Source organism: Falco peregrinus, chromosome 4 (assembly GCF_023634155.1).
Source record: "Falco peregrinus isolate bFalPer1 chromosome 4, bFalPer1.pri, whole genome shotgun sequence".
In the NCBI taxonomy this organism is placed as follows: Eukaryota; Metazoa; Chordata; class Aves; order Falconiformes; family Falconidae; genus Falco; species Falco peregrinus.
In genome coordinates this window covers 117,753,618-117,777,288 of record NC_073724.1, presented here as the reverse complement: position 1 = coordinate 117,777,288, position 23,671 = coordinate 117,753,618, and the positions used below count along the sequence as shown (strand labels likewise).

At 44.9% G+C, this 23,671-nt stretch overlaps 2 protein-coding genes across 4 annotated transcripts in view; both read right to left on the bottom strand.

Annotated features, from left to right (window-relative positions):
* Window positions 1-13,996, bottom strand: part of INTS4 (integrator complex subunit 4) — a 39,428-nt gene extending 25,432 nt beyond the window's left edge. For 2 of the 3 annotated variants that reach the window (XM_013305723.3, XM_027777919.2), the window contains exons 1-10: window positions 13,845-13,996; window positions 12,994-13,188; window positions 10,102-10,219; window positions 7,646-7,752; window positions 7,259-7,444; window positions 5,812-5,862; window positions 5,106-5,194; window positions 4,723-4,843; window positions 4,130-4,201; window positions 2,934-3,108 (exon numbers count right to left, since the gene is read on the bottom strand). In XM_013305723.3, coding sequence (XP_013161177.1) covers window positions 2,934-3,108; window positions 4,130-4,201; window positions 4,723-4,843; window positions 5,106-5,194; window positions 5,812-5,862; window positions 7,259-7,444; window positions 7,646-7,752; window positions 10,102-10,219; window positions 12,994-13,188; window positions 13,845-13,898 — 1,168 coding nt within the window. In that variant the 5' untranslated portion in view covers window positions 13,899-13,996. The remainder of the gene's footprint in view (window positions 1-2,933; window positions 3,109-4,129; window positions 4,202-4,722; window positions 4,844-5,105; window positions 5,195-5,811; window positions 5,863-7,258; window positions 7,445-7,645; window positions 7,753-10,101; window positions 10,220-12,993; window positions 13,189-13,844) is intronic. The other variant, XM_055802091.1, reaches the window with a different exon arrangement.
* Window positions 13,997-15,438: 1,442 nt separating this feature from the next.
* KCTD14 (potassium channel tetramerization domain containing 14) lies at window positions 15,439-20,084 on the bottom strand. Its single transcript, XM_013305711.3, has 2 exons — window positions 19,815-20,084; window positions 15,439-17,134 (listed from the first exon to the last, which is right to left on the bottom strand). The coding sequence occupies exons 1-2, from the start codon at window positions 19,881-19,883 to the stop codon at window positions 16,463-16,465; spliced, it is 741 nt and encodes a 246-aa protein (XP_013161165.1). The 5' UTR covers window positions 19,884-20,084; the 3' UTR covers window positions 15,439-16,462.
* Between the last annotated feature and the right edge of the window lie 3,587 nt (window positions 20,085-23,671).

Below are 23,671 nucleotides of genomic sequence, written 5' to 3'. Positions count from 1 at the left end.
AAACATACTTCTAGTTTTCATTCAAATTAGCTCATCTTGAAAACATTTAAACTCATGTGTAGCTTTTAGGCCTATTGTTCTTAAAGAACGTACTCAACTCCTGATGATTCTGATTAAGTAGAAAACTGCAAACACAGCAAGACCCCTGCTTATTCAGTAATGAAGCTTTTGTCACAACTACGAGTCTCCACGGTCGTTAAGACCAAGGTATTAGAGAAGAAACACATTTTGCCAATATTGCTTTCATAAGCCAACGCACTAATCCAGATTTAAGTTACAACATGGAATTCAAGAAATGAAGCAGCGCTGCAGGTAAGGAAGAAGAGAGCTCAGCAGTATTTAAAAAAGTTGCAGTGGAGGGAGAGATCTACTTTATTCAATGACCTGTGTGTATTCCACATCTGTCCATTTTATCGACATTCCCCCACAGCACCACACTGCAGTAAGACCTACGGCATGAGAAACTAGAAATGCATTTCACAGGTTGATGGACCTAAAAATTTTCAGGCAATGAAAAAAAAGGTGCATTTCCAAGCTTTAGGGAAAGTTTAGCTATTAAGAAAACATGCTTTTATTTGCAGGAGTCACGGAACAATAAACCAACTTCTACAACGCAATACATACACAGCAATATTTTTGTTATGGTGGTTTTCTACTTTCCAGTTTAGCCTTGTCCTTCCAGTAACGTTAAAAGCAAATTCAGGAATAACATTCAGAGCTCGGCATTTTCACAGTTCTATGCAAATACCAGCCGTTCTCAATAGCCTTAAGAAACAGAAATCTTCACTTTACCCACGGGAAACAGGCTGGGAAGGGTAGCACACAGACTCTCCTGAGGCTGTCAGCACAGTCAGTGCTACAGCCAGTCCGAGGAGCTCAAGGACGTCTGTGTTCCAGACTGACACTCATAATTCATTTTAAAAAGGACAGATCAGACAAAATCTGTTGGAAAGAGACTACACTGTCCAAGTCCATCATAAGAAGACCACAAGAGACCAATACAACAGCACTATGGAACAGGTACCTGTGACCTCAGAATGCAGGTATTTCCATTAAAGGAGAAGAACTATTAATAAGATTGCTAAACATGTAAACAAGACCTCATCTGAAATTTAAGTACCTGAAAACATACAGATCCAGTCACCAATCTTCAAGAATAATGCATTCTAACCAGCCAAGAGGAAAGCTTTTAAGCAGCAGCGACTGAAAGGAGCCTAGCCTGTTTAGCCCCTTGCAAAATGAAAGCTGGCTATTAATTCATTAGGGAAGCCAGTCCCCGAGAAGAGCAACAACTATTTAACCTGAAACCTATCACTGGCTCACAACAAATGAGAAAAAAATGGCTATGAACAAATTTGGATTGGAAAAAGAAAACTTATGTTTGTTGCAGCTGTTGGATTCTGAAGTATTTGGAAAAATATGTGGGTCTATCTCCACTAGTTCTAACTATTGTTAGGATGGAAGCTGCTATGGATACAAAAAGAATGGTTATCGGGCTCCATGGGCACAGGTTCCTTATAGTGCCACGTTTTAAACAACAAGTTCTGTAACTTTTGATTTATAGAGCTCAGTGTTGGAGCCAGTTCTGTTTATAAATGACCTGGACGAGGGGCTGGAGCGCACCCGCAGTGGGTTTGCAGAGGACACGAGCTGGGGGCAGTGTGACCTGCTGGGGGGCAGGGGGCTCTGCAGGGGGTCTGGGCAGGCCGGGCCGAGGGGCCGAGGCCAGTTGTATGAGGCCCAACGGGGCTGAGTGCCGGGCCCTGCCCGTGGGTCACACCAGCCCCCCACAGCGCTGCGGGCTGGGGGCAGGGGGCTGGGAACTGCCCGGCGGGGAAGGGCCTGGGGGGGCTGGTCGGCAGCCGGCTGGGCATGAGCCCCCAGTGTGCCCAGGTGGCCACGGCGGCCAGCAGCGCCCTGGCCGGTGTCAGCAGCAGCGTGGCCAGCAGGGCCAGGCAGTGCCCGTCCCCCTGTGCCGGGCCCTGGTGCGGCCGCCCCTCGAGCCCTGGGCTCAGCGTTGGGCCCCTCACCCCCAGACAGACCCGGAGGGGCTGGAGCGTGTCCAGAGCCGGGCAGGGGCTGGGGAAGGGGCTGCGGCACAGCTCTGGGGGGGGCGGGGGGAGCTGGGGGGGCTCAGCCTGGGGAAAAGGGGGCTCAGGGGGGACCTTATCACTTCCTACAACTGCCTGAAAGGAGCCTGTAGCAAGGAGGGGGGTCGGGGGTCAGTCTCTTCTCCCCAGGAAGAAGTGATAGGAAAAGAGGAAACTGCCTCAGGTTGCACTAGCAGAGGTTTACATTGGGTATTACAAAAAATTTCTTCACTAGAAGGGCTGTCCAGCACTGGAACAGGCTGCCCAGAGAAGCGGTGGAGTCTCCATCCCTGGAGGTATTTAAAAGATGTCTAGATGTGACATTTAGGGACATGGTTTAGTGGTGGTCTTGGTAGTGCTGGGTTAACAGTTGAACTTCATGATCTTAAAGGTTTTTCCAACATAAATGGCTCTATGAGTCTATGGGTTTTGTTCCTGCAGGGAAAACACCAATTTCAAAGAACACCAACTAACATTCCCAATTTAGGGCCACACACAACTATTAAATTTAAGCCAATAAGAATATAATCCCAGTGGGTTTCCGCATAAGCACCCACTTCTTAACAGATATTTTACTTAAACTTCCTGCTTATAGGAAGCTATTTGGTTTTGGCTACTCAATTTCAAAAATCTGTGCAGTGCTGATGCATCTTTGAAACAACCACCATATCAGGGATCACAGTGGAAGAGAACCCCACCACCCTGAAGTCCATGATTCCTTAAAAAACCCAAACACAATAGCCAAGTGATGTATTTTGACCAGAAAAAACCAACAAAAACCCAATGCTTACTAGCCGGCACACATGTCCTCCTTTAGTCATTCCATAATAAGTTAACACTTACCATACATCTCATCTTCCAGGCCATGAACAAAAGCCCCACAAGCTCCTGATTCAATCAAGTTTACAGCACCTGTATCAATTTCTTCTTTGGGAGCATCATCTCCCCACTTTCTGCCACTTGAAAACTCCCCAGAGCTGTAGAGTTCTTTGGCTCGTTCATGCGCAGTGCGCTTCCTCTGTCCAAACAAGTTTTTCAGTTACAAATCATGGTAAACTTTAAAGATGACCAAGCAAAATAATAAACAGCTTTACTGGATTTGAAAATAGATGTATAGCTAGAGGCTTAGACATTGACAGATACCTGCAAATGCTAAGAAAAGCAAATAGTACCTTCTCTTCTCTGAATATTTCTAATTGCCAATCACTCTGTACTTTTGATGTTGGGAAAGGATAATAACCCATGTATTGTAACTAACATTCTCAGACATCCATTGTAAGAACAGCTAAAAAAGGTCAGAGCAAAGGCCCATCTAGTTAAGCATCCAGTAACTGATCTGCAAAACCAGATGTAATCAATCTGCAATTCAACTTGTTAAACCGCAATTAAATACTTTAACAACTATCAATACCATACAGAGTTCAGCAGTGTGTAAAATGCGATATTCATTCAGCACGCTCGCTAGTCCATCTCCTTTCCTCCCCCACACTGTAAAGCAAATTGTGCAAAACTGTCTTTAACAGCCTTTACAAAGAAGCCCACAAAAACTAGCAGCTCTAGCTTCATCATTCTTTTGTAGAGAGAAAAACTGAACGTAATACCTCGAGCAAGTTGCTTAAAGAAGAAATTTTACTGAAAAGCTCTACTTGTAGGACTCAGAAGTCCCAGCCTTTGGCTACTCATGTCACGTGAAATGTCTAGGTCTACTGGTTGGATCTTGCAGGGTTTCCAAAAGCTTGCTCCTAAAACTAGGATACAATCTTTCTGCACACAATATATAAAAGATTTTAGCCAAAAGGTTGTCAGAATACCAGAAACATTCACCTCTCATCTGTGAAACCTGAATAGCCTAGAGCTGTTTATTACATGCTCAGCTAATGAAATCTAAAACTAGCTATTGCTTCATTGGCTTTAATCTAAAAGAAAACCTGTCATCATCAATTAACTCTCAGCAGCCCTGAGGCAAACTCAACATTAACATACCTGTTGTCCAATTTTAGCACATTACACAGTAAAACCAAATCCAAACACTTACATACCCTCAGATCTGACATGAGCTTCTTGTCAAGGGTCTGCTCTAAGAAATGAGAGCTAACTTGTTGCATAGAACCCTAAAGAACACAAAAGAAAAAAAAAATAAATCAAAAGGAAGAAACAGAATTATTCTAAATTACACCATATAATTGCCTCACTTATCCCAACACAGCATCCAATCTCATCCACTCATTCTAATAGCTTTATACAATGCTTGACACTACTGTATGTCAGAATCCTAAGTTTACTTAAGACGGTCAGAACATCTTGTTTTTCCACTAAAGTTATTATGGTCTTTCTTGAGTTCAGTTGGTTTACATGTCCTGTGCTGGAGAAGTCAGGGGAGGGACTTATGGCAAGTACTTGTTCTTCTCTCGGATACTCAACCCTCCACTCTCAAGGAAGGAATCACTGCATAGTTCAGCTGAGTAGCTTTTGGGTTTCCTCAACCTCTCTTATTTCTTTCTTATGAGAATTTTGCTAGAAATTCACCGATGCAGTTTTTAAACACCCTCCTATTTCTTTTCAAATATATGTGAAAAGCAAAGTAACGTCAGGTGAACTACTCTTAGCTAGAGAAGGAAAGAGTGCAACTTACCAGTAACTTAGCAGCTTGTACTCTAACAACCCAGGAACCATCACTAACCATATGACAAATTTTTCCAAATGCATCATCAACCAAGCGAATTTCTTCATTAGAAGAAGGAATCGGGACGATGCTAACAGAGAAACATGAATCAGTTTGCTGATCTTATGCCATGCGGGATGGCATCAAGTAAGAAACAACTATGCTGAATTCCTACAGATGGGCAACAGACACCACGAACCAAAACTTCATCCAGATCAGCGCATTCTTACCAGGTATCAGCCTTTTGTACACATCAGTTGTCTAACAGCTACTCCTGAGACTTACTAGCACAAAACTCTCAGGATTAGGATTATTACTCAGCCAATACTTCTGTCTCTGCATAAAGTACATACCTTTCAGGGTAAAGCTGACTGAGGACCCAAATTAGCTGAACTGCAGCACTGCGCACTTGCTCATAATCATCCGCCAACAGCTTGCAGGCCTGAAAGAAGATTCACAGTCCGATACACACCTGAGCTGTTATTCATTTCCCACAGTGCAATTAGTATCCATACCACGTATCGGTTAGGACAGATTAAAAACCAGGATTAACAGAGTCTTCCCCTCTACTCCCTAGTACTTCCAAGCCTGATCAGGTAGACTAGTCCTAAATTCATCCATCAGGCACATGCTGTAAAACTCCAGAACTGCCTGTACCAAGCACGAAACGTGAATCTGTAAGAGAACTTATTTGACACAGGCTTCAGTTGCACAACCTTACCCACGTAACAAATACAGGCTTCATGTGCACTCTCCAATGAACAAGGGTTTAAGACTTCGAGGTTGCCAGATGACAATAATAATTACGGAATGCCTTGCCCTTCCCATGATTATCTCCCCCAATAAACAACATATATCAAAGCATACGCTCTAGTGCGTTTCAGCAAAACGGATTTTCATTTCCACTGCCACAGAACAGTAAGGACTATAGGCAACTTAAGTGCAAAATACTTCACCTCTGCACAGTGCCCTCCTCCTCTCAAAGCACACTGCCACAGAATCTAAAAAGCAAGATTGCAAACAAGTACAAAATAAACACAAATCAATACAAGGTTTTACCTGACTGTAAATAGCCTGCTGTAATTTTAGTCCTCTTTCATGAAGCTGCAGCTACAGGGAGGGAAAAAAAAAAAACCCAAACACATAAGAAAGTATAACTATAGGTTTAAGTTTTCACCACTGTTTTTTCTGCTTTGAGTAAACTTAGTTGCTTGCATTTCTTGATTGCTGCTATAATTAAAATATCATTCCCAAAACATTGACCCAGAAGTAGCACTGCCAATTAATTTTCATGCCCTGTAAATCTTTCAATTACTGAACCAGAAGAACAGCAAAAACTGTCCCACTAAACATTGTTTCTATCTGGAATAAGGCAGCATCAGGAATTTGACTTACAAACAAAGGGATAATATCTGGCTGAATACAGTCAACAAGAAACAGTTGCTGCTCTGTATCCATTTCTTCCAAGTACAACAAGCCAGGGACAAAATTAAAGAAAAACACACAGCAGGGAGACAAACGATGATCAAGAACCCTCAAACTGAATTAATTCAGGATGTTTCTGTGCTTCAAACAACAGAAAGACAGTTGTCTTTGTGCTGTAATTATAAATTCAAGGTCGTAAATCTTGCTATGGATTTGGTTCAATGTCATTGTAAAAGTCACTCAAACAATTAAAAAAAAATATAATTGTACCAACAAAAATCAGAATGGAATGCACTCATCCTTCATTTTCAACCTCCAGCAGAGGGAGATCCCAGACAGATAGAACTGCAGTCTGACCTCCTCAAATACACCTACCTCCTCTCTTTCGAGTTTAATATCATTAATTCAAATACCCTTGTTGACCATCACGTTAGATGGGATATTGTTATAAAATCTAAGGGTACTACAGAAATTTCTCTATAACTATATACTCACAGGCAACTCACCTTAAGCAAAATTCTCAAGTGCATGGTCTTTGCATCTATGCAAAGCTAAAAAATTCTGAAGGGTTCTCACACTCCAGCCCACATGAAAATCAGTAACCTCATGAACAGTTAGAGAATGCTAATGAATGCGACCATGGGGCACAACATAAATGTTGTTTAAAAACAAAATGCTTTCTGGACTTATCACATAGATTTCCTGTCACAAGAGCAATCTATTGCATGTCGGAGTACTAGTGGCTCATTGTAATTCTGGTAACCAATGCTAAATCAAGAAATACAGATTTGACGCCAAAAGAAAGAGCCTACATGCACCCAGAAAAATCAAACTAAAAAGCTTCTGCAGCTACAGCTGAAACAAATCATTATGAATCAGTAAGACACCCTTTGAGATCTCACATTACTCTCATCTATCAAAACCTAGATTATTTTTCCAGGTAATTTTGATATGCTAAATTGACCTTTACTAAGATAATTAAATAATCTCCAGCGCAAACTTCTTTGTATTAGTTTGCAGCTCCTACCAGCTTCCTTATATAACCCCAAACAGTTTATTCCACTGTACCAACACCACCTACCATGGCTTTTATAGCTGCAGTCCTTACACGAGGGTCCTGGTCATTAAAATGATCTCCTATTATCTTCTGGACATCTTTAGCAGCCTGGGTCTCAGCTTCTTTTGCAACACCTTTTTCCACTGGTCCAAGACAGCCAATTAACTGAAGACACTTATTTCTTACACCGTGGGAAGAATCTGTCAGATGCTGTGGAACAGAAGAGAAGAACAGACGTAACTGGCTTCTTAACGTTCTTTCAGCCCTTCAAAACAACAAATCATATTAAGATTCCTAGCAGTTAAAAGATAAGAAGTTTGTTGAGAAAAATGAATACAATTTAAAGACTGACCACGTGCTTTATTCTTCAGGCAGTGATAAAAGTTTCCTGCCCCAAGGAGGCCGCCTTACCTTGCAGGCCACCTCTACCAGTCTCATCCTGACAGATGGATTCTCTGTGAGCTTTGTGCCGATCACCAGCAGGGTGTCCAGCAGCTGAGCAAGGACTTGGTGAGACTCTGCAAAACAAAACAGCAAAAGGTCACGCATCTCTCTACTGAGTTCCTCACAGGCTAGAGAATCACAGACTCGTCCAGGTTGAAAGGTCATCCTGAAAACCTCTCAAGGTTGGATGGGGCTTTGACTCACCTGAGCCAGGGCAAAACGTCCCTGCCCACAGCAGGGGGTTGGACAAAATGAGCTTTAAAGGCCCCTTCCAACCCAAACCATTATTTCATTCTATAAATGATATTAAAATAAAATTAAACTGCATCAAGTAAAGCATACATAAAATAAATTACGCTCATCCTCTCAACTCCAGCTCCCTCAGCTTCTACTTGCACACCACATACTCCAGCTCTTGGCCACCTCAGTGGCCCTCTGCTGAACTCACTCAGCTTCAGCAGCCCTTATCTGGCACTGGGGAGACCAAAACTGGACGTGGTGTTCCAGATTTGGTCTAACCAGTGCCGAGCAAAAGGGAATAATCCCTGTCCTGCTGACTACGCTCCTGTTGATACAGCCTGGTACACAGTGAGCCTTCACTGCTCGCTCACATTTAGCCTCCCGTTCACCCAGCCCACCACAGCATTCTTACCTCTAAATTGGACCAACGTGGCTTAAACAGATGGACTGTTAGATGGATAAGGAATTAGCTGGATGGCTGTGTCCGATGAGTCAGTCAACGGCCCAGCGTCCAAGTGGAAACCAGTAACAAGGGGTGTCACCCAAGGGTCTGTTCTGAGACCAATGCTCCATCAATTCCTCATCAATGACAGGGACAGTGGGACTGAGCACACACAGAGCAAGTGTGGGGATGACACCAAGCTGAGTGGTGCGGCTGACACGCCTGGGACAGGATGCCATCCAGGGGGACCTTGACAGGCTTCAGGAGTGGGCCAGTATAAACCTCATGAAGTTCAACAAGGCCAAGTGCAAGGTCCTGCACGTGGGTTGGGGCAATCCCCAGTATCAGTACAAACTGAGGGATGACTGGATTGAGAGCAGCTCTGAGGAGAAGAACTTGGGGGTACTGGTGGATAAAATATTGGACATGAGCTGGCAATGTGTGCTTGCAGCCCAAAAAGCCAACCATACCCTGGGCTGCATCAAAAACAGAGTGGCCAGCAAGTGGAGGGAGGTGCTCTGCTTTCCTGAGACCCCACCTCCAGTACTGTATCCAGCTCTGGGCTCCTCAGTACAGGAAAGACATGGACCGGTTGGAGTAGCTCTAGAAGAGGCCACAAAAACGGTCAGAAGGCTGGAACACCACCTCTCTTATGAGGAAAGGCTGCGAGAGTTGCTGTTGTTCAGCCTGGAGAAGAGAAGGCTCCAGGGGCACCTTATCATGGCCTTTCAATACTAAAGGGGGCTTAAAAGAAAGATGAAGAGAGCTTTTTTTCACTAAGGCCTGTAGTGACAGGACAACAGGCAATGATTTTAAACCGAAAGAGGGTAGGTTTAGATAAGGAAGAAATTTTTCAGATGAGGGTGGCAAAGCACTGGCACAGGTTGCCCAGAGAAGCTGTGGATGCCCCATCCCTGGCAGTGTTCAAGTTCAGGTTGGATGGGGCTTTGACCCACCTGATCCAGTGCAAAATGTCCCTGCCCATAGCAGGAGGTTGGACAAGATGAGCTTTAAAGGTCCCTTCCAACCCAAACCATTATTTCATTCTATAAGTGACATGAAAATAAAATTAAACTCCATCAAGTAAAGCATATAAAAACTGTGAATACAAGATACAAAATAAAAATAAAAATGGACTTTAATGAAGCCACAAACAGGGCAACCTATAGTTTACTGTCTACTACAAATCCAATGCTAATACTCTAATGCCTCCTTGTGTTAGTTGATAAGCTGGCCTGCAGCATGGTAAGAAAAAACCCCTGTTCTTCAAACAAGACTCCACTCTAAGCAAGACCGTGCTCCAGTACAGAGCACTTCAGAAGCAACAGCTTTCACATGAAGAAGCGAAAGCAAACTTTGCACACTCTTAAAACAAAGGTATACAGCAGGCAGGTCTGAGAAGTGTTTTTCTTGTCCTCAAACATAGAATCATAGACTTGTTTATGTTGGAGAAGACCTTTAAGATCACAGAGTCCAACCATTAACGTAGCACTGCCAACTCTACCACTAAACCACGTCCCTAAGCATTGCATCTACATGTTTTTTAAATACCTCCAGCAACAGTGATTCCACCAACAACATGTTATTGACTTTCACCATTCACAAAAGCAGAAAATAAATACATCTGAAGTGTATAACTGGGAATTGTTGCTCAGTGTAAGGGCCTTGCCACTCTCCTATATGCTTCAAGACAGCATGATTCTGCCTCGATCTTAAGCACCACCTGAAAAGCAAGACTTACTCTCATTTTGAAGCGTGTTAATGGCATCATCCATAATGCAGTCTGGGGAAAATCCTGCAGTCTTCGATAACAAACCCAGCAAGGAAGCTATCTTCAATCTTACAGAGGCATCGTTCTCCTGAAAGGAAACGACAGACACTCTCATTCATTTTCCAGTTTGAAAAACAATACACTATGCACAGGCAGGACCTATATATAATTCAGCACAAGGTCTGAATTTTACTGTCATGCTACTTCCTCCTCCATAAGTCCAGAGGAAACCCCACAGAAAATTAGCCATGCCAGAACATTTATATGGCAGCTTCCAGTACATTTCAAAATGATTCTTTTACTCATAATTCCTCAAAGTTATCTTCACATTGTTTGAAAATGTAAAAGTTTAAATAAATCAGATTTTCAAGATACCAGATTGAGTGTTGATCATGTTAATATCTTTGTAAGATTTTAATGAACACATGTAAGGATTTTAGGAGATTATCTGAGACTGATGATCTCATGACCTCTGCTAAGCAGTAGGGTCTCTGGGCTACGGAACTGTTTCTCTTAATGGTGGCAGGAATCCTGCCAATCTGACAGAACAAAAAAGAAAGAATTTTAACACAGCAAGGTAAAAACTAAAATAAAACAGAAGCATATTTGCTGCATACATCTACTCATTTAAGCAATAGCAAAAGCTGTCACAGCTGATAATTACATAAATAAGCTTCAGAAATTATTATAATTTTAAATTCATTTAAGAATTTCATGCATTTTGAAGAGTTATTTTTAGTCTTCTACAGACGTGCACACAAAACTTCTGATCATAACCGGAAGCTCTCTTTCATCATATTGCCCAGGATATCCAATAAAGGACAGGAAGACAAAAAGAAGTCTGGATTTCATACTTAGATCTTACCAAGCAATTGTGCAACGCTGAACACAGAAGTGCTGAAATATTATAATTACAAATATTACCTCTTTCAACAGGTGCAAAAACACTACAGTTACAACTTCTATCTCTTTCAGTGGTGTTTAGAAGAGACTTTGGTGTCACACACTGCAAGTGACAAATGTGACACCCACAGGAGTAATCTCTTTCTCAGCTGAGCTGAGAAGTATTTCCTCTTTTCAGGATCGAAACAAGGTGCTTGAACAACAGTTACTGTCACTGGACTACTTACATCAGTGGCAGGATGCATGAATTTCCACAGTATTGTGGTGTTTACACATTTGGCGTTTACTCTTCATTACTCATGTTCTTGGTACTCATGTACTCATACTCCTCCATGAATACAGAAGAGATCAATGATTTCAAAAAGGACATTTACAAAGGCACTTTTAATAGCCTTATGAATGTCTGCAACGTTATTATTGAGTTACAAGCAGCCTCCCACCCCAGCGGGCATTTTTTCCCTCCTTCTAACAGTTTGTGAGCAGGAAGTTATACAGAGTTATCCTTGTAGTTCGTGGGTCCGATCGCCGTCTCCACAACCAAAACACCAGGAAGTGAAGGTGCCTCTAACCACTCATCCTGATCACTCTCAGGAATCTGGACTTTCAGCATCACCTCAGGCCACGTTTGAGGACACATTGCTGCCAACAGCAACACCAGTTTACAGTATCCTGTTCCCCGGCTTCCCCACACACATCGCAACATGCCCCCTGCTCAGCTGCTCAGCCATGGGAACTAGGAGTGGGAAAATGGAGAAAAAAAGTCACATTGTTTTTCTGATCCACTTCAGAGGCCATCAGAACTGTTTGGGGACTGTCCTATACTAATATAAAGGGATGAAGGAGCAGGAGGCTGCAATGACACTACAAACAAATACATCATCACACAACTTCCACCACAGTTACAGCTTTCAGTCTTCAGTTTCTGAAAGACTAGTTCAAGTGCAAGTTTTCTGAAGATACCAAGAAACCAGGTCTTCAGAAAATTTTGTCCTTAAGTAAAATAAGGTCAGCTACAGGACTGCAATACTTTTTAAATGCTGGTTTCTGTAATAGGCTGTGCACTTGAAAATGTGACCTCATGTGTAGATTTAAGAGTCTCTGTTCTAATATAGGCTACAACACAAACTTCAAACACAAATAACCTGTGATATTTGATCGGGAAAGACAGTTTTCTTCACAAGTAGGTAAGTTCCCATCAAAAAAAAAAGTACAACAGCCTCAACACACAAGCCAAAGCAAGCAAAAGACAGAAATAGATAAAATGCAGCTTAGACTTTTAGTTTAAGTTCAAAGCAAAACAGATTCAATTGTAAACAGGAAGACAGAATAGCACAAGGACATCTGTGAAAAATGTTTCAGCCTACAGTGCAGCTTTGTTGGATGCAATAAAGTTTTGCTTTATCAAGTGAAGGATCAATATCTGGATACTACAAAGCATATGTTACTTTTGTTATTTATTTGTTATTCTGCTGTTAAGACTTTTTTGTTGAGAAGTTTTTCAGAAACATCATTTTTAAAATGCTTTGTTCATAGCATAAGCAATAGCTAAAACGTTTCTCCACTGCCAGAGGAAATTAAGAGCAAGATAAGGAAATACCAGGAACAATTCAGATAAAGTTGAGCCAGCTTTGGACAGCTGGGCTCCCTGGAAAACTTCTTGTCATGTCTTTGTCCCTTGTTAAGGTAATTTAAGACTAATCACACAGGCCTTCAGCAGGGATTACTGTCACATCCTTGTCACAGGCTCCGAAACCATCATCAAAGGGACAAGTAACATGACCAGAAATCATCTGGGTAAAGAACTATAGTCAGTCTCCTCTCAGGGCATCCGACAGCCCAGGCTGCTGGCAACTGAGTCAGCAACACAAGAGCCTGTGACTCCCTATTCCATATCTAACACCAAGAAAACAAGACCAGAAGGAGCATTCTGGAAGTACGCTTGGCTCCCAGCTTCACCACCTTGTAATAATGCTCCAGCAGGATCCTGACAACCCCTTCCACACTCTCCACTTCCACGGGCTTCCTGGCAAACTGGAGCAGGTACTGCAAGGCATCCGCAGGCGAGGTGGCTTTGCACAGGTCAACATGGAGCGCTGCTGACTTGCTAGGCTTGGTCAGCCGCAATTTCTTAGTGGACAGGTCCTCATGCTGCTGCTGTGGGCAGAAAGACATGGTTCAGAAACACTGGGAAAATCCTGTACCACTCCATCCCTGAGCTAACACTGCCTCAGCACCAAGACTGAGGAAGCTCCTGTGCCCCACAGCAGTCACTGGCCTCTCCCTCACCTGTCTTAGGAAGGAACACACCCCCAGCACCCTGGGGCTGCTCCAGTCCTGCCCAGGTAGCCTCTGCTCCCAGAAAACACTGCCTCCCCCCACCCCAGCCCGGGGCAAACGCTGCCCCTTCCAACCCCAGACAACCAACCCAGGACCAACACTTCTCCCCCACACGCCCAAGCCTGCAGCAGCCGAAAAACTCGCTGCCAGGCCGGGGGAAGCTGCATCCTGCCCAGGTCGCTCTCTTCCTGCCCTGAGGGGAGCGCTCCCCTCCTCCCGCACGCACCCCGAGGCAGCCCCCTTCCCTCCATGTAGCTCTGGCCTCCTTAAACCCGCGGCCAGCCCGTCCTGCTCCTCCCCAGCCCCTCACGGGCCGGGCCCCGAGCCGGGCGGGCGGCGGTCCCGGGCCGGGCCCCGGGCTGGGCCGGCAGCTCTTCCAGCAGCTCCGCCGGCGCCACTCTGCCGCACGGCAGAGTTCAGGACTGTCCCCCCGTCTCCGCTCGGCCCGACCTGGCCCAGTAGCGCTGCGTTACCTGGACCACCTTGGTGAACTCCTCGTACACCCGCTTCTTTAGGTGCGCCGCCATACCGCCGCCTGACCCTCGGCGGCCGCCGTATGCGCAACTGGGAAAAGAGACCACAGAGCCGCCCGCAGGGAGAAGGCAGAAGAAGCGTCCTCTCTTCCCAGCTGGAGGCCGCGCTCTATGGTCAGGCGGCCGGCCCTGGAGGGGGCGGTGTCTCGTTGCCATGGCAAGGCGGGAGTGACATGGCGGCGGCGTCGCTCGCCCCACAGCCAAACGCCGCCACCGTGTCAGCGCGGCTCGGTTTTCCCGTAAAAATACTTACGGTTTCGCTAGTATTTGATGTTTGACCATATAAAGACCAAAATCTAAATAACATGGCTTGACATTTCCAGGCAAACTTGTGTTAGATATACATGAAATCTTAGCATGGCCTTCAGACATCTCCTTTGGGGGCGGGGGAAGGAGGCCCCAATACTGAGGAGCCCCTTGACAGACTTTGCTGACAGGGTCACAGGCAACAGTTAAGTCTGTGATGCTGTGTGGCTAGAGGTAGCCAGCGGTGGCCACAGTTTGGTTGTGTCTTGGGGACAAGGTGACTTGGGAAGGGGCCGAAGGAGGGCCAAGGAGGTGGCCAAAGGTCTGGAGAACCTGCCCTGTGAGGACAAATGTACTTAAAGGCCATCCACTAAGGCAACAGCATCTCTCTCTTTGCAGGGAGCTATGTGGAGAAGATGGGAAATGGATACCAGGTGCACTGGAAGAATTTTCTTCTCAATGTAAGAAATAAATTTTTTGTAGTGAGAACCGTCGTTCACTGGAACAGCCTCCCCAGGGACATGGTGGAGTCCACATCACTGGGGGTTTTCGAGATGTGACAGGACCAGGGCGCTTGGTAATCTCATCCAGGCTCCCTTTCCCACCTTTCCTTTGAGGTCCTTTCCAGCCTGGGCTGTTCTATGAGACCATCCCTGGTAAAACTATTAAAGTTTCTCATGACAGCGGTCCTGTAGTCTTAGGTTGGTTGGTTTGAGGCTTTAACTACCCTATAATCAGATCTTTTTCTTCCAATATCCCACTCTCATCTCCTTTGTTGCAACGTAAACCAGTTCTTTCACTTTTAGTATATACAGAGAGTAACAGATCTCTAAAGCGACCTTTTGTCTGTTGGGAGGCTGCCTCAATCTCTCTTCTTCCAGGCTAAGCATCACTAACCACTTGGTTACGATCAAAGCGGTGATCACAGATCCTATTTTCTAAACCTTTTTGTCCTCTCAGACACTGACTGTGTCCGTTCTTACCAAGTTTCTAAATTTGAAAGGTCTCGAAATGTCCCCCTGCCCCTACAGCAGAACTGCCCTGAGGTCAGTGGTGTGAGTCCTGGTGCTCACTGGGGGGAAATCTGTGCTAGGATGAGCACATCTGAAACCAAGCTTAAGCAGGAATGATCCAAAACCATTAGCAAAAAGGCAAAACTTCAAGCCTTTAGAATCTGGGGATTTTAGGAGGAAGATATCAGAAAATAAAGTGCTTCTGTATCATTCAAAGAGTTTTTAAAAGTTATTTATTTAACATCCCCATGATTATTGTCCTTAACTGGAAGAAATCCACCTTCTGAGAAGGAAATATGATCATAATCAAATGAGCCATTATGATTTTCAAAGTGATTAAAACCAAGCTAACAGCCACCTCCAGTATAAAAATACACTTTCAAATACTAAGATTTTTAAAACGCAATGTAGCACCCAAGTCATGTTCTGTAAGGGAGGATTTGCACTGAGGTCCCAGGCTATTGCTTCAGTAGCTCTTCTTTCCCATCAAATCACAGTGAGTTTTCCCTACTCTTCCAGAAGCTTATATATTTAGAAATAGTATCATAACAATAATGAATGTCATAAGGAAAAGATTAAAGTAGTGTGGCCTGAGAGAGGAGTGCATGCCCTTAGATTATAAACTCCTCACATGAGCGATGGTGGTTTTGCCTTTTTTTGATCCTGGACCATAGCTGAGGTTCTCTGTCTTTCCTTCAGAATAAATAATAAATAATGGTAATAAATACATTGGCTAGAGAGTAGGTTGTCTACTGGAGGAACAAGAAGAGAGCATGGGACAGTGAATCCTTTTTAACCTAGGCTCTCGTGTGGAAAGCAGTGAGAAGAAGAGCTTTTCCCTTCTCATTAAGGATCCAAATTTAATTTGAGCATGTGTTAATGCAGCTTTCAGTGTTTCCATTGGGAATTACACATGTGTGACCTGTTCCCGTTTACACTGAGAGACCAACTCCACATCTGCACAAGATTTATTTGGGATTATTCGTTTCTCTTAGGCTGGGTGAGGTTGGCTCAACTCTCAGAACTGGCTCTCTGAACCTACCTAATACTCAGCAATGCTGAAAGACTGAAATTCCTCCTTTTCCTGATACCTTTTAAATCATACAGTTATCCCCTAAAGACCAAGTAAACAGTGGGTCTTAAGTGCTCTTTAATTTGGCAAATGACCAAAGAAGTTCCTTCCATTGGCCCACGCATTTCTTCCTGTCCCTCTGGCAGTCCATGGCTTAGTTTCCACAATCCAAGTTAAATTGTTTTAATAATTGCTTTCTTCCATTCCCCATCGACGGTGGCACTTTGCTACCACCAGGTGAACAGGAACTTGTAGAAGAAGTCATGCGATTTGAAGCGAAAACCTTTTTCAGCAATGTGGGGCTGGAAGGATATTTTATACCCTTTGGCTTCAACATCCATTTGAATGCAGTCCAGCAGATCAGAAATGCTTGGCGCTGCCTTCCAGGGGCCAAACTTCACCACGGATTTTTTATCCATGTCCAAGCTGTTCAAGGCATCCTGACATCTGGCCGCGTCCTCCTCAGTTCTGACCACGCACACGATGACGCTGGACCGGCGGGATGCAACCGCTTCTGCCCTCGCGATGCGGATCATCAGTTCAATGTTCTCACTGTAGCTGGGCACACGAGCCAGAAACTGCTTCCTCGCCACAAGCTCCCCGAAGATCTGTGGGGAGTCCTCCAGCTGCTTGATTAGAGGTTCGATGTCATAGAACAACGCCTCCCTGTAGACATCCTGGATGCACTGGGTGGGCACTTGGTTACTGCGCAGGTACTCCAAGATGTATTTGAAATAGGTGCCTGGCCTGTCGATGAAGAATCTCCCTTCAGAGTCTGTCCTGAGTTTGGGCTGGCCAGTGAACATCTCTGCCAGCTTGGAGCCAGGATGTTTCTTTAAGGTGCTCAGTGTTGTTGTGTACATCTCCCCACCAACATTTAACTCCACAATTGGTGACAACTGCAAGTATCACAAGGGGAAAAAAAGCCATGTGTGTTAGCTGTCTGAGGCTGCCAACATGGAAGTGTCAAGGGGAAAAAAAGGCATTTGGGGCTGGAAATTGGAATGACAGTGTGAAGAGCGGTATGAGCTCCTATCTCTTGGGGATCAGATGGGACACATTCACCCCATTTACTGCTAAAAGCAGATGCAGGATGTTTAAACAGCCCTCACAACAGAGCTGCAGAAACTTGGACATTTCTAAAAGGCTAAATCCTCACCACATCTTTGGGATGTAATGAAGTGTCATTTTGCCAGTGGGGAAGAGGGACAAGAAGGACCCTGCCCAGGAAGCTGTCAGTGACTACAGGATTCAACGTCAATCTCCTAAGTCCCACATGGGCATCGTCCCCGTTGGCCCTTCTTCCAGCGGGAGCTGTCTGTGAGCTCTCATCCTGCCCACGTGAGAAGGATAGAGCTCAAAGCTGTGCAACTACATTTTTCTCACCTGAGCTGGTGTTGTCTCTTCAAAGGAGGAACTAAAGCTCTTTGAAACTTTAGAAATGGGTGGAATTGGCTTCCACTCGTCTGGGGGGGTTAGTTATAAACACTGAAGTAAGACACACAAATCCAGCATGTCAAAGCTGGACGTCAGAAGCTGTTTAGCAAAGCACTTTAAAAATGTATGGTAGCTTTAGCTAGGAAGTAAAGGAAATAATTCATGCAACTGACATGATGAAAGAAGAAAGACTATAAAATTTAGATTTTTGTTTGGATTTAGTTTATTTCACCATTCATTAACACCACTGCTATATGAAACACACTGGAGGAGACCTGAATGCCTGGAAAGCTGGACCTGGTGTCCAGTCTGACCTTCCTGATGGTTCAGCACTGAAGAGTTTTAACAACCTCCCTTTGCACTCTGTCATTTTTTATAGTACTCGGTAGAGGAAAAGGAGAGGGAAGAAAGGAGGCAGCTATTTTCCCTCCTGCCGTCACTGATGTAATGCAAGTCACATGCCTGGCCAGGACCAGACCTGCCATTGGGAAGGCATAAGTCCATAAACAGCCTTTTTTTTCCAGGAGCTGACCTGCTCTTTGTTGGATCCAATCACACAAGGATCTGCTTCAGTGCTGCTAGTCACATGCCTTGAGCAAAGTGTGTACTTAAGTGCTAAGCTGGATCCCACAGGTACAGACCCACTGGATAATGTCAGCTAATCTCACAGCTTGTGCCAAGAGAAGGGGGAGCTCCTGCTGCCGTCTCCCCTTTCCACCCTTGTACCTACCTACCTGCTTCTGTTGCTCGCCTTGTGCCAGCTCTGCTACGCTTTCATCTTACCGAGCTGAATTGGCTTACGGAGGATTTAATGAGCACCAGAGCAGGCAAAAGGAAGGGACTAGGAACAGAACCTGGAACAGGGGGAGACTTGCCCTTTAGACAGTAGCAAGCGATCAGAGTTAGCAGAAATTTGCTCACAACCTAGGCAGGCCAGGGAAGCAGCAGAAGATTCAGGTCAAAGACCCAGCTGGAATATTGCTTTGCTCTAGTGTGGGTGGCTTCATCTCAAGGGCAATCATTTACACCAGGACCAAGGAGACATAAAAATTATTCTGTCTGAGACTATCTTGTGATTTCTACCCACCAAAGAACATGGCCCAAAGCTGTTTCAGTAGTAAAGCCTCTCAGTCAGGAAATTTCCCTTTAGCCCAAGTGATAGCAACAGCTTTCCCTGACAGGCACCATTTAACAGGAGGATCTCCTGCCTTTGAGCCTTTGCTCCTTTTTCAGATGGCAGGTCAGATGTTTCATGCCGTTTCTCACTAATACAAATGGATAAATTGTTCTTCATGAATACGGTAGCCCAATACACAATAAGTTTTCAGGTCTTGTTAATGGTTTTGGCCTGAGACCGAACTGGTTCCCAGTGGACTGGGAATACTGGCACCAGCTGATTCCCAGCTCTGTAATTAGCCAGCGAGGTGATGCTTAGGAAAGTCATTCTACCTCTTTGTGCCCCAATTTATTAATCTGCAAATGCTAGATGAAGCATTTTGCAACCTACACCTGAAAAGTGCAACACAGGAAGGTTGGATTCTTTAAAGACAGAGAGGCCTGGGGGAGAGGCTGTAAGGCTACAACAGAGAAGGCAAACTGGTTAGCAATAGGCCGAGGGCAGAGGAGGGGAAAAGGAAAATGTCATCTGATCTTGTCACTGATTTCTGCCTAGTAATATGCTGCTTGTTTGAGATTGCCATTAATTTTTGTTAGAGCCAGAAAAACTACTTCTACCTGATGATTCTGCACATCTACAACACAGGGCCGCTTTTGTATCATTAGAGATTCTAAGAACTGTTGAAAATGCCCAGACCTCACAATATGTTTTTATTTAGGGATCTGAAAAATTAAAGTTCCCATTAAATTAATTCCACTTCTTGTCAGAGGAGAAAAAGAACCACTCCAGTTACTTGCTGTTGCCAGATCTTGTATGTCTGCGAGGGCCTTGGCCCTTCTGTAAGCAAACTGGTGCAAACAGGCCAGACAGACACAGCTCTTTTCACCTAGAGTCCTGTTCTTGGCCACGTATCTGGCAAGCCCAGGTGTCTTCAGAATAACAGATGGCAGGAAAAAAACACTCTAATGTAGCCCAAAGGGGATGCTTTGATCCCGCAGGAGGAAACTGTGCCCTCGAGCCCGTACCTTACTCACTGTGTGCAGGCTGCCGGTGACCTGCTTCCCAAGGGGCTTGTGCTCCGACGCAATGCTCATCTTCCCCCGGGAGCTGATGGCTCAGCGGTGTGGGAAACCTGCTGCTCAGTGCCCAGGTCCTGCCCCACACACAGGATGGCTCCCTGCTGTGCTCCAGTCCTCTTTCACTTGGTTTTTCTTCCTTGGGTCAGTTTTTTTCCAAGCTCCCAGCCCAGCCGCTGCCCCAGAGGATCCAGTTTGCTCCAGGCACAGCACTGGTACAGGTTGCAGGTTGTAGGGAGAGGGGAGGGAACAGCCTGGAAGCGGAAGCATTTGCTCATTAGCTTTCTGGCACCCAGCAAGGTGCAGGGTGGACTTGGGCTGGCTGCCAGCCCACACCTCCTGTAATACTATCTGTGCGGTGACTAAAAGCCAAATAATCCTTTCCAAAGGAGGCCCAGCACCCAGAGCACATCTGAGGAGCCCTACGTGACTCCCTCTGCCTCGCAAACCATTTGTATCAAAAGCAGTAAGCATTTTCACAGCTTTTTGGCCTCTGTGCACTCCTGTTTTCAAGCACGGTTGATCCCAAACCATCTCATTGATCCCATTTGTCAAACCTCTCGATAACAGATCAGGGTGTCTACACTCTGTCCAAGGTGGTGGCGTTTTCTTCTTTGCCCATACAATCTCTGGGCACTGAGTCATTTGTGCAAGGTAAATAAAACCAAACTTGAATGTCTGCCTGAGCCTGAGCTGTTCTTTTCTATTGGCCGTAAGTATTTGATTAGTATGTTTGCATGATGTTTTCTAGTGTCTTGTATCCACCAAATATCAAACGTGGAGAGCAGCACAGATTTAGTGGTAATGGAACTGTTTGTCACAGCATCGAAACACTCACAAGGATGTCTGTGTTCATTTTTTAAGTGTAAAGGATCAGATCACAGTGAGCCTAAACAACCTTCCCAGATCTGGACCACAGGCCTGCAGAGTCTCCTTGGTTTTATTCTGTGTTTCTGAGCTCACAATTGCTTTCAAATTTGCCTTCAGGCTACTCATCACTTTGTCTTTGTTCCATTACGGTGGCAAAATTGCCATGGACATGATTGTCCAGAGATGTAAGTCCATGTTTTTAAAGAGAGACAGTACTTTTTATTAGATCACACAAGGCTTTCTCAGGTCTGTCAACTTCTGTTTCAACTTACTTGGGGTTTTTCCTTCCCCCCCCCCCCCCCCCCCAAGTTTCTGTCAGTTTAATAAAAGGTGTTATCTCCTCTACCAACCTTGCCTCTGTCTCTTTCATTTCAAGCTGCTTCCTGATACCAGCAGCCAAAGGGAGAATCTCAGACAAATGCAGCGCTTCCTAAAAATCTTCCTGGGGGAGATTTTAATGATGAAAAATGACAGCATGGTGTATAAGGAAACCATTTGCAGAAAATCGGATTGTGCTCATGGACACCAGCTTTGCTGGTTTTGCATCCTCCAGGGATTTTGCAGGATCTGTGTCCTCCCAGAAGACAGCATGGATCTGACCAGAAGCTTGAGGCACGAGAAAAAAGTGTTATAATTTGCACTGATTCACTCACTGCAAGAATAAAGCCAGTCCTCGCCCAAGGCTCCATCAAAGCTGTACCCAGATGATATTTTTTGTGTGTGTGCATTTGCATGAACCTGTCATTGAACCCAACTTACATTTTGCTTCTGCTGCTCTGAAGCATCCTAAGAGACCTGTGTCTGAGTTACCTCTGCTGCCTGGAATAGAAGGGATTGAATTTTCCCTTTGCCAGACCAGAAGAATTAATTGTGCTGGATGCACTGGTGAGGTCTGCTTGGGAGCTTAGGTTTTGTGACTCGTAATAATTTTTTTAAAACCAATGCTTATTGGAAAACAGGGAGAACTGGAAGATCTGCACGTTCTGGGCCTTTGATTCCTGCAAATCTGATTCTTTGGGCTGGCTTACGTAGGTGCCTCAGAAAATATCCTGGATATAACTGACAGAGGTGGAGTTCATCTCCAGCAAGTTTTTGTTGCTGGAGGTGATAGCCTTTATTTCTGCAGCTGCAGAACTGGATGGACCGGGGGACCATCACCTCTCTGATCACACAAGCTTTTCACTAGGGAAGGGTGAAGAGCAACTGAAGAGGTTACTTTGTTCAAATGCTCATCTGGAAGGTTTCCCCAAACCAGAAACAAGGGTGGCTGTTGGTGTTTGAAGCTAAACCTTCAATGCCGCTACACAGATCATTACCACTTCAGCAAAAGGAATAGTTGTTAGCTGATGTCCACAATTCTTTCCTACTGCTAGACCATCCACAGCTTGTCCTTCAGTCTGATGAACCTGCTGGTTCAGTTCCCCCGCTCTTTTATTCCTTTTTTTTTATATCTTGGCCACTTTTGCTGGCACATTATGGGACAAAGAACCAGCCTGAAAGTCTGTGAAGTGTTTTGGCTGGAAGGCACCATGTATGTGAAAAGTCTGATTGTCATTATTTGTGCTTCTTCTGGGACTTTTTAATCCCACCAACTGCATGACTTGCCTTAAGATGGCATTTTTCAGTCCTTGCTATACTAATGACTGCCAGTTGGATTTTTTTCCCCCTTTTCAATAAGGATTTGATTTAAACTGCTGAATTCATCTGCTCTCAAAAGAGACTGTGGGGAGAACTTCTCACAGCCCAAGCCATTGGGGTACCGCTGCCTCCCCATGGGGATCTGGTGCTTCTTTTTTAGGTGGTCTCACCAGAGGTGGCTTCCTGGATTACTAGGACCACACATCTGACCTGTTTGGTGTCACAGCTTTGCTGGACAGGCATCCAACTCTGCATCAAAGGTCTCTGTGTCTGCACTAAGTGGAAACAGTTGCTCTTGCAGTTTTTCAGGCCTCTTCTTACCCCCATGGTCAAAGCCACGCTGAGGAAGCCAGTGGGCAGGGGAGCAGCCCATGAAAGGCAAAAGTGGGATCAGGGCTTTGGAGAGGACTGGAGGAGGCAGCTCTGACAAGGCTTTCAGCAGTCCATGTTGCTGGTAACAGCTAGCTGAGGCTGGTTTCAATTTAATTCTTCCCTTGGGAAGGAAGTAAAAAGCCAAGACCGTGAAAGTCTCCATAGCCTTGGGTGACCAGGGTCCTGGGATTCCCAAAACCAGCAGCTCCATTGTAGCTGCTGCTCCACAATCACTGGAGAGGTCCTGGCCACCTCTGTGCTATTAACTGGGTTTCTTCCTTTGAGGGATGGGATTTGATTTGTATTAAGCTAGAATTTCCACCCAGGATCTCTGCTGGGCTTTATGTTTGTTACTATTTGACCTGGATCCCTGAGATCCTTCATCCTTTGGGCCTTCTAAAGGTGTGTCTGATGCATTGATGATCTGTTGAGGACCCACCTGCTTGCTGTCAAGCAGAGAAAGAGAACTCTGAGGATGTTTGCAGAGGACATCAAGCAGGATCAGCAGGGTCCTGTCCTCAAAAGAGGTTGCTGAGACCTGTTGGAGAGGCCGGCTGCCCAAATGGGTTACAGAGCCATGAGGAGGACAAGGAAGAACCTTTTAAGATGTTCTCCTGACTCCTCATGCACAGTGATGCTTCAGGCCTCCTGCCTATTCTGTTTGGGGTGGCTACTGGCCCCAAGATTCCTTTTGAAGACACTTCAAAAGTAGATTTCTCACTGGCCACAGTCTTTTTTTTTTTTTTTTTAATGGAAGAGGAATATTTCCAAGACTGTAAGCTCTTTCAGGCAGGGACCATCCTTTCGCTGTCTGCATGGAAGGATTAGCCTGGGCCTGGACATTGTATGAGCAACCACAATATGGATCATAAGAATAATCATCCTAATGTTGAGAACTTTGTGTCTGCCAAAGAATGATTAACTTG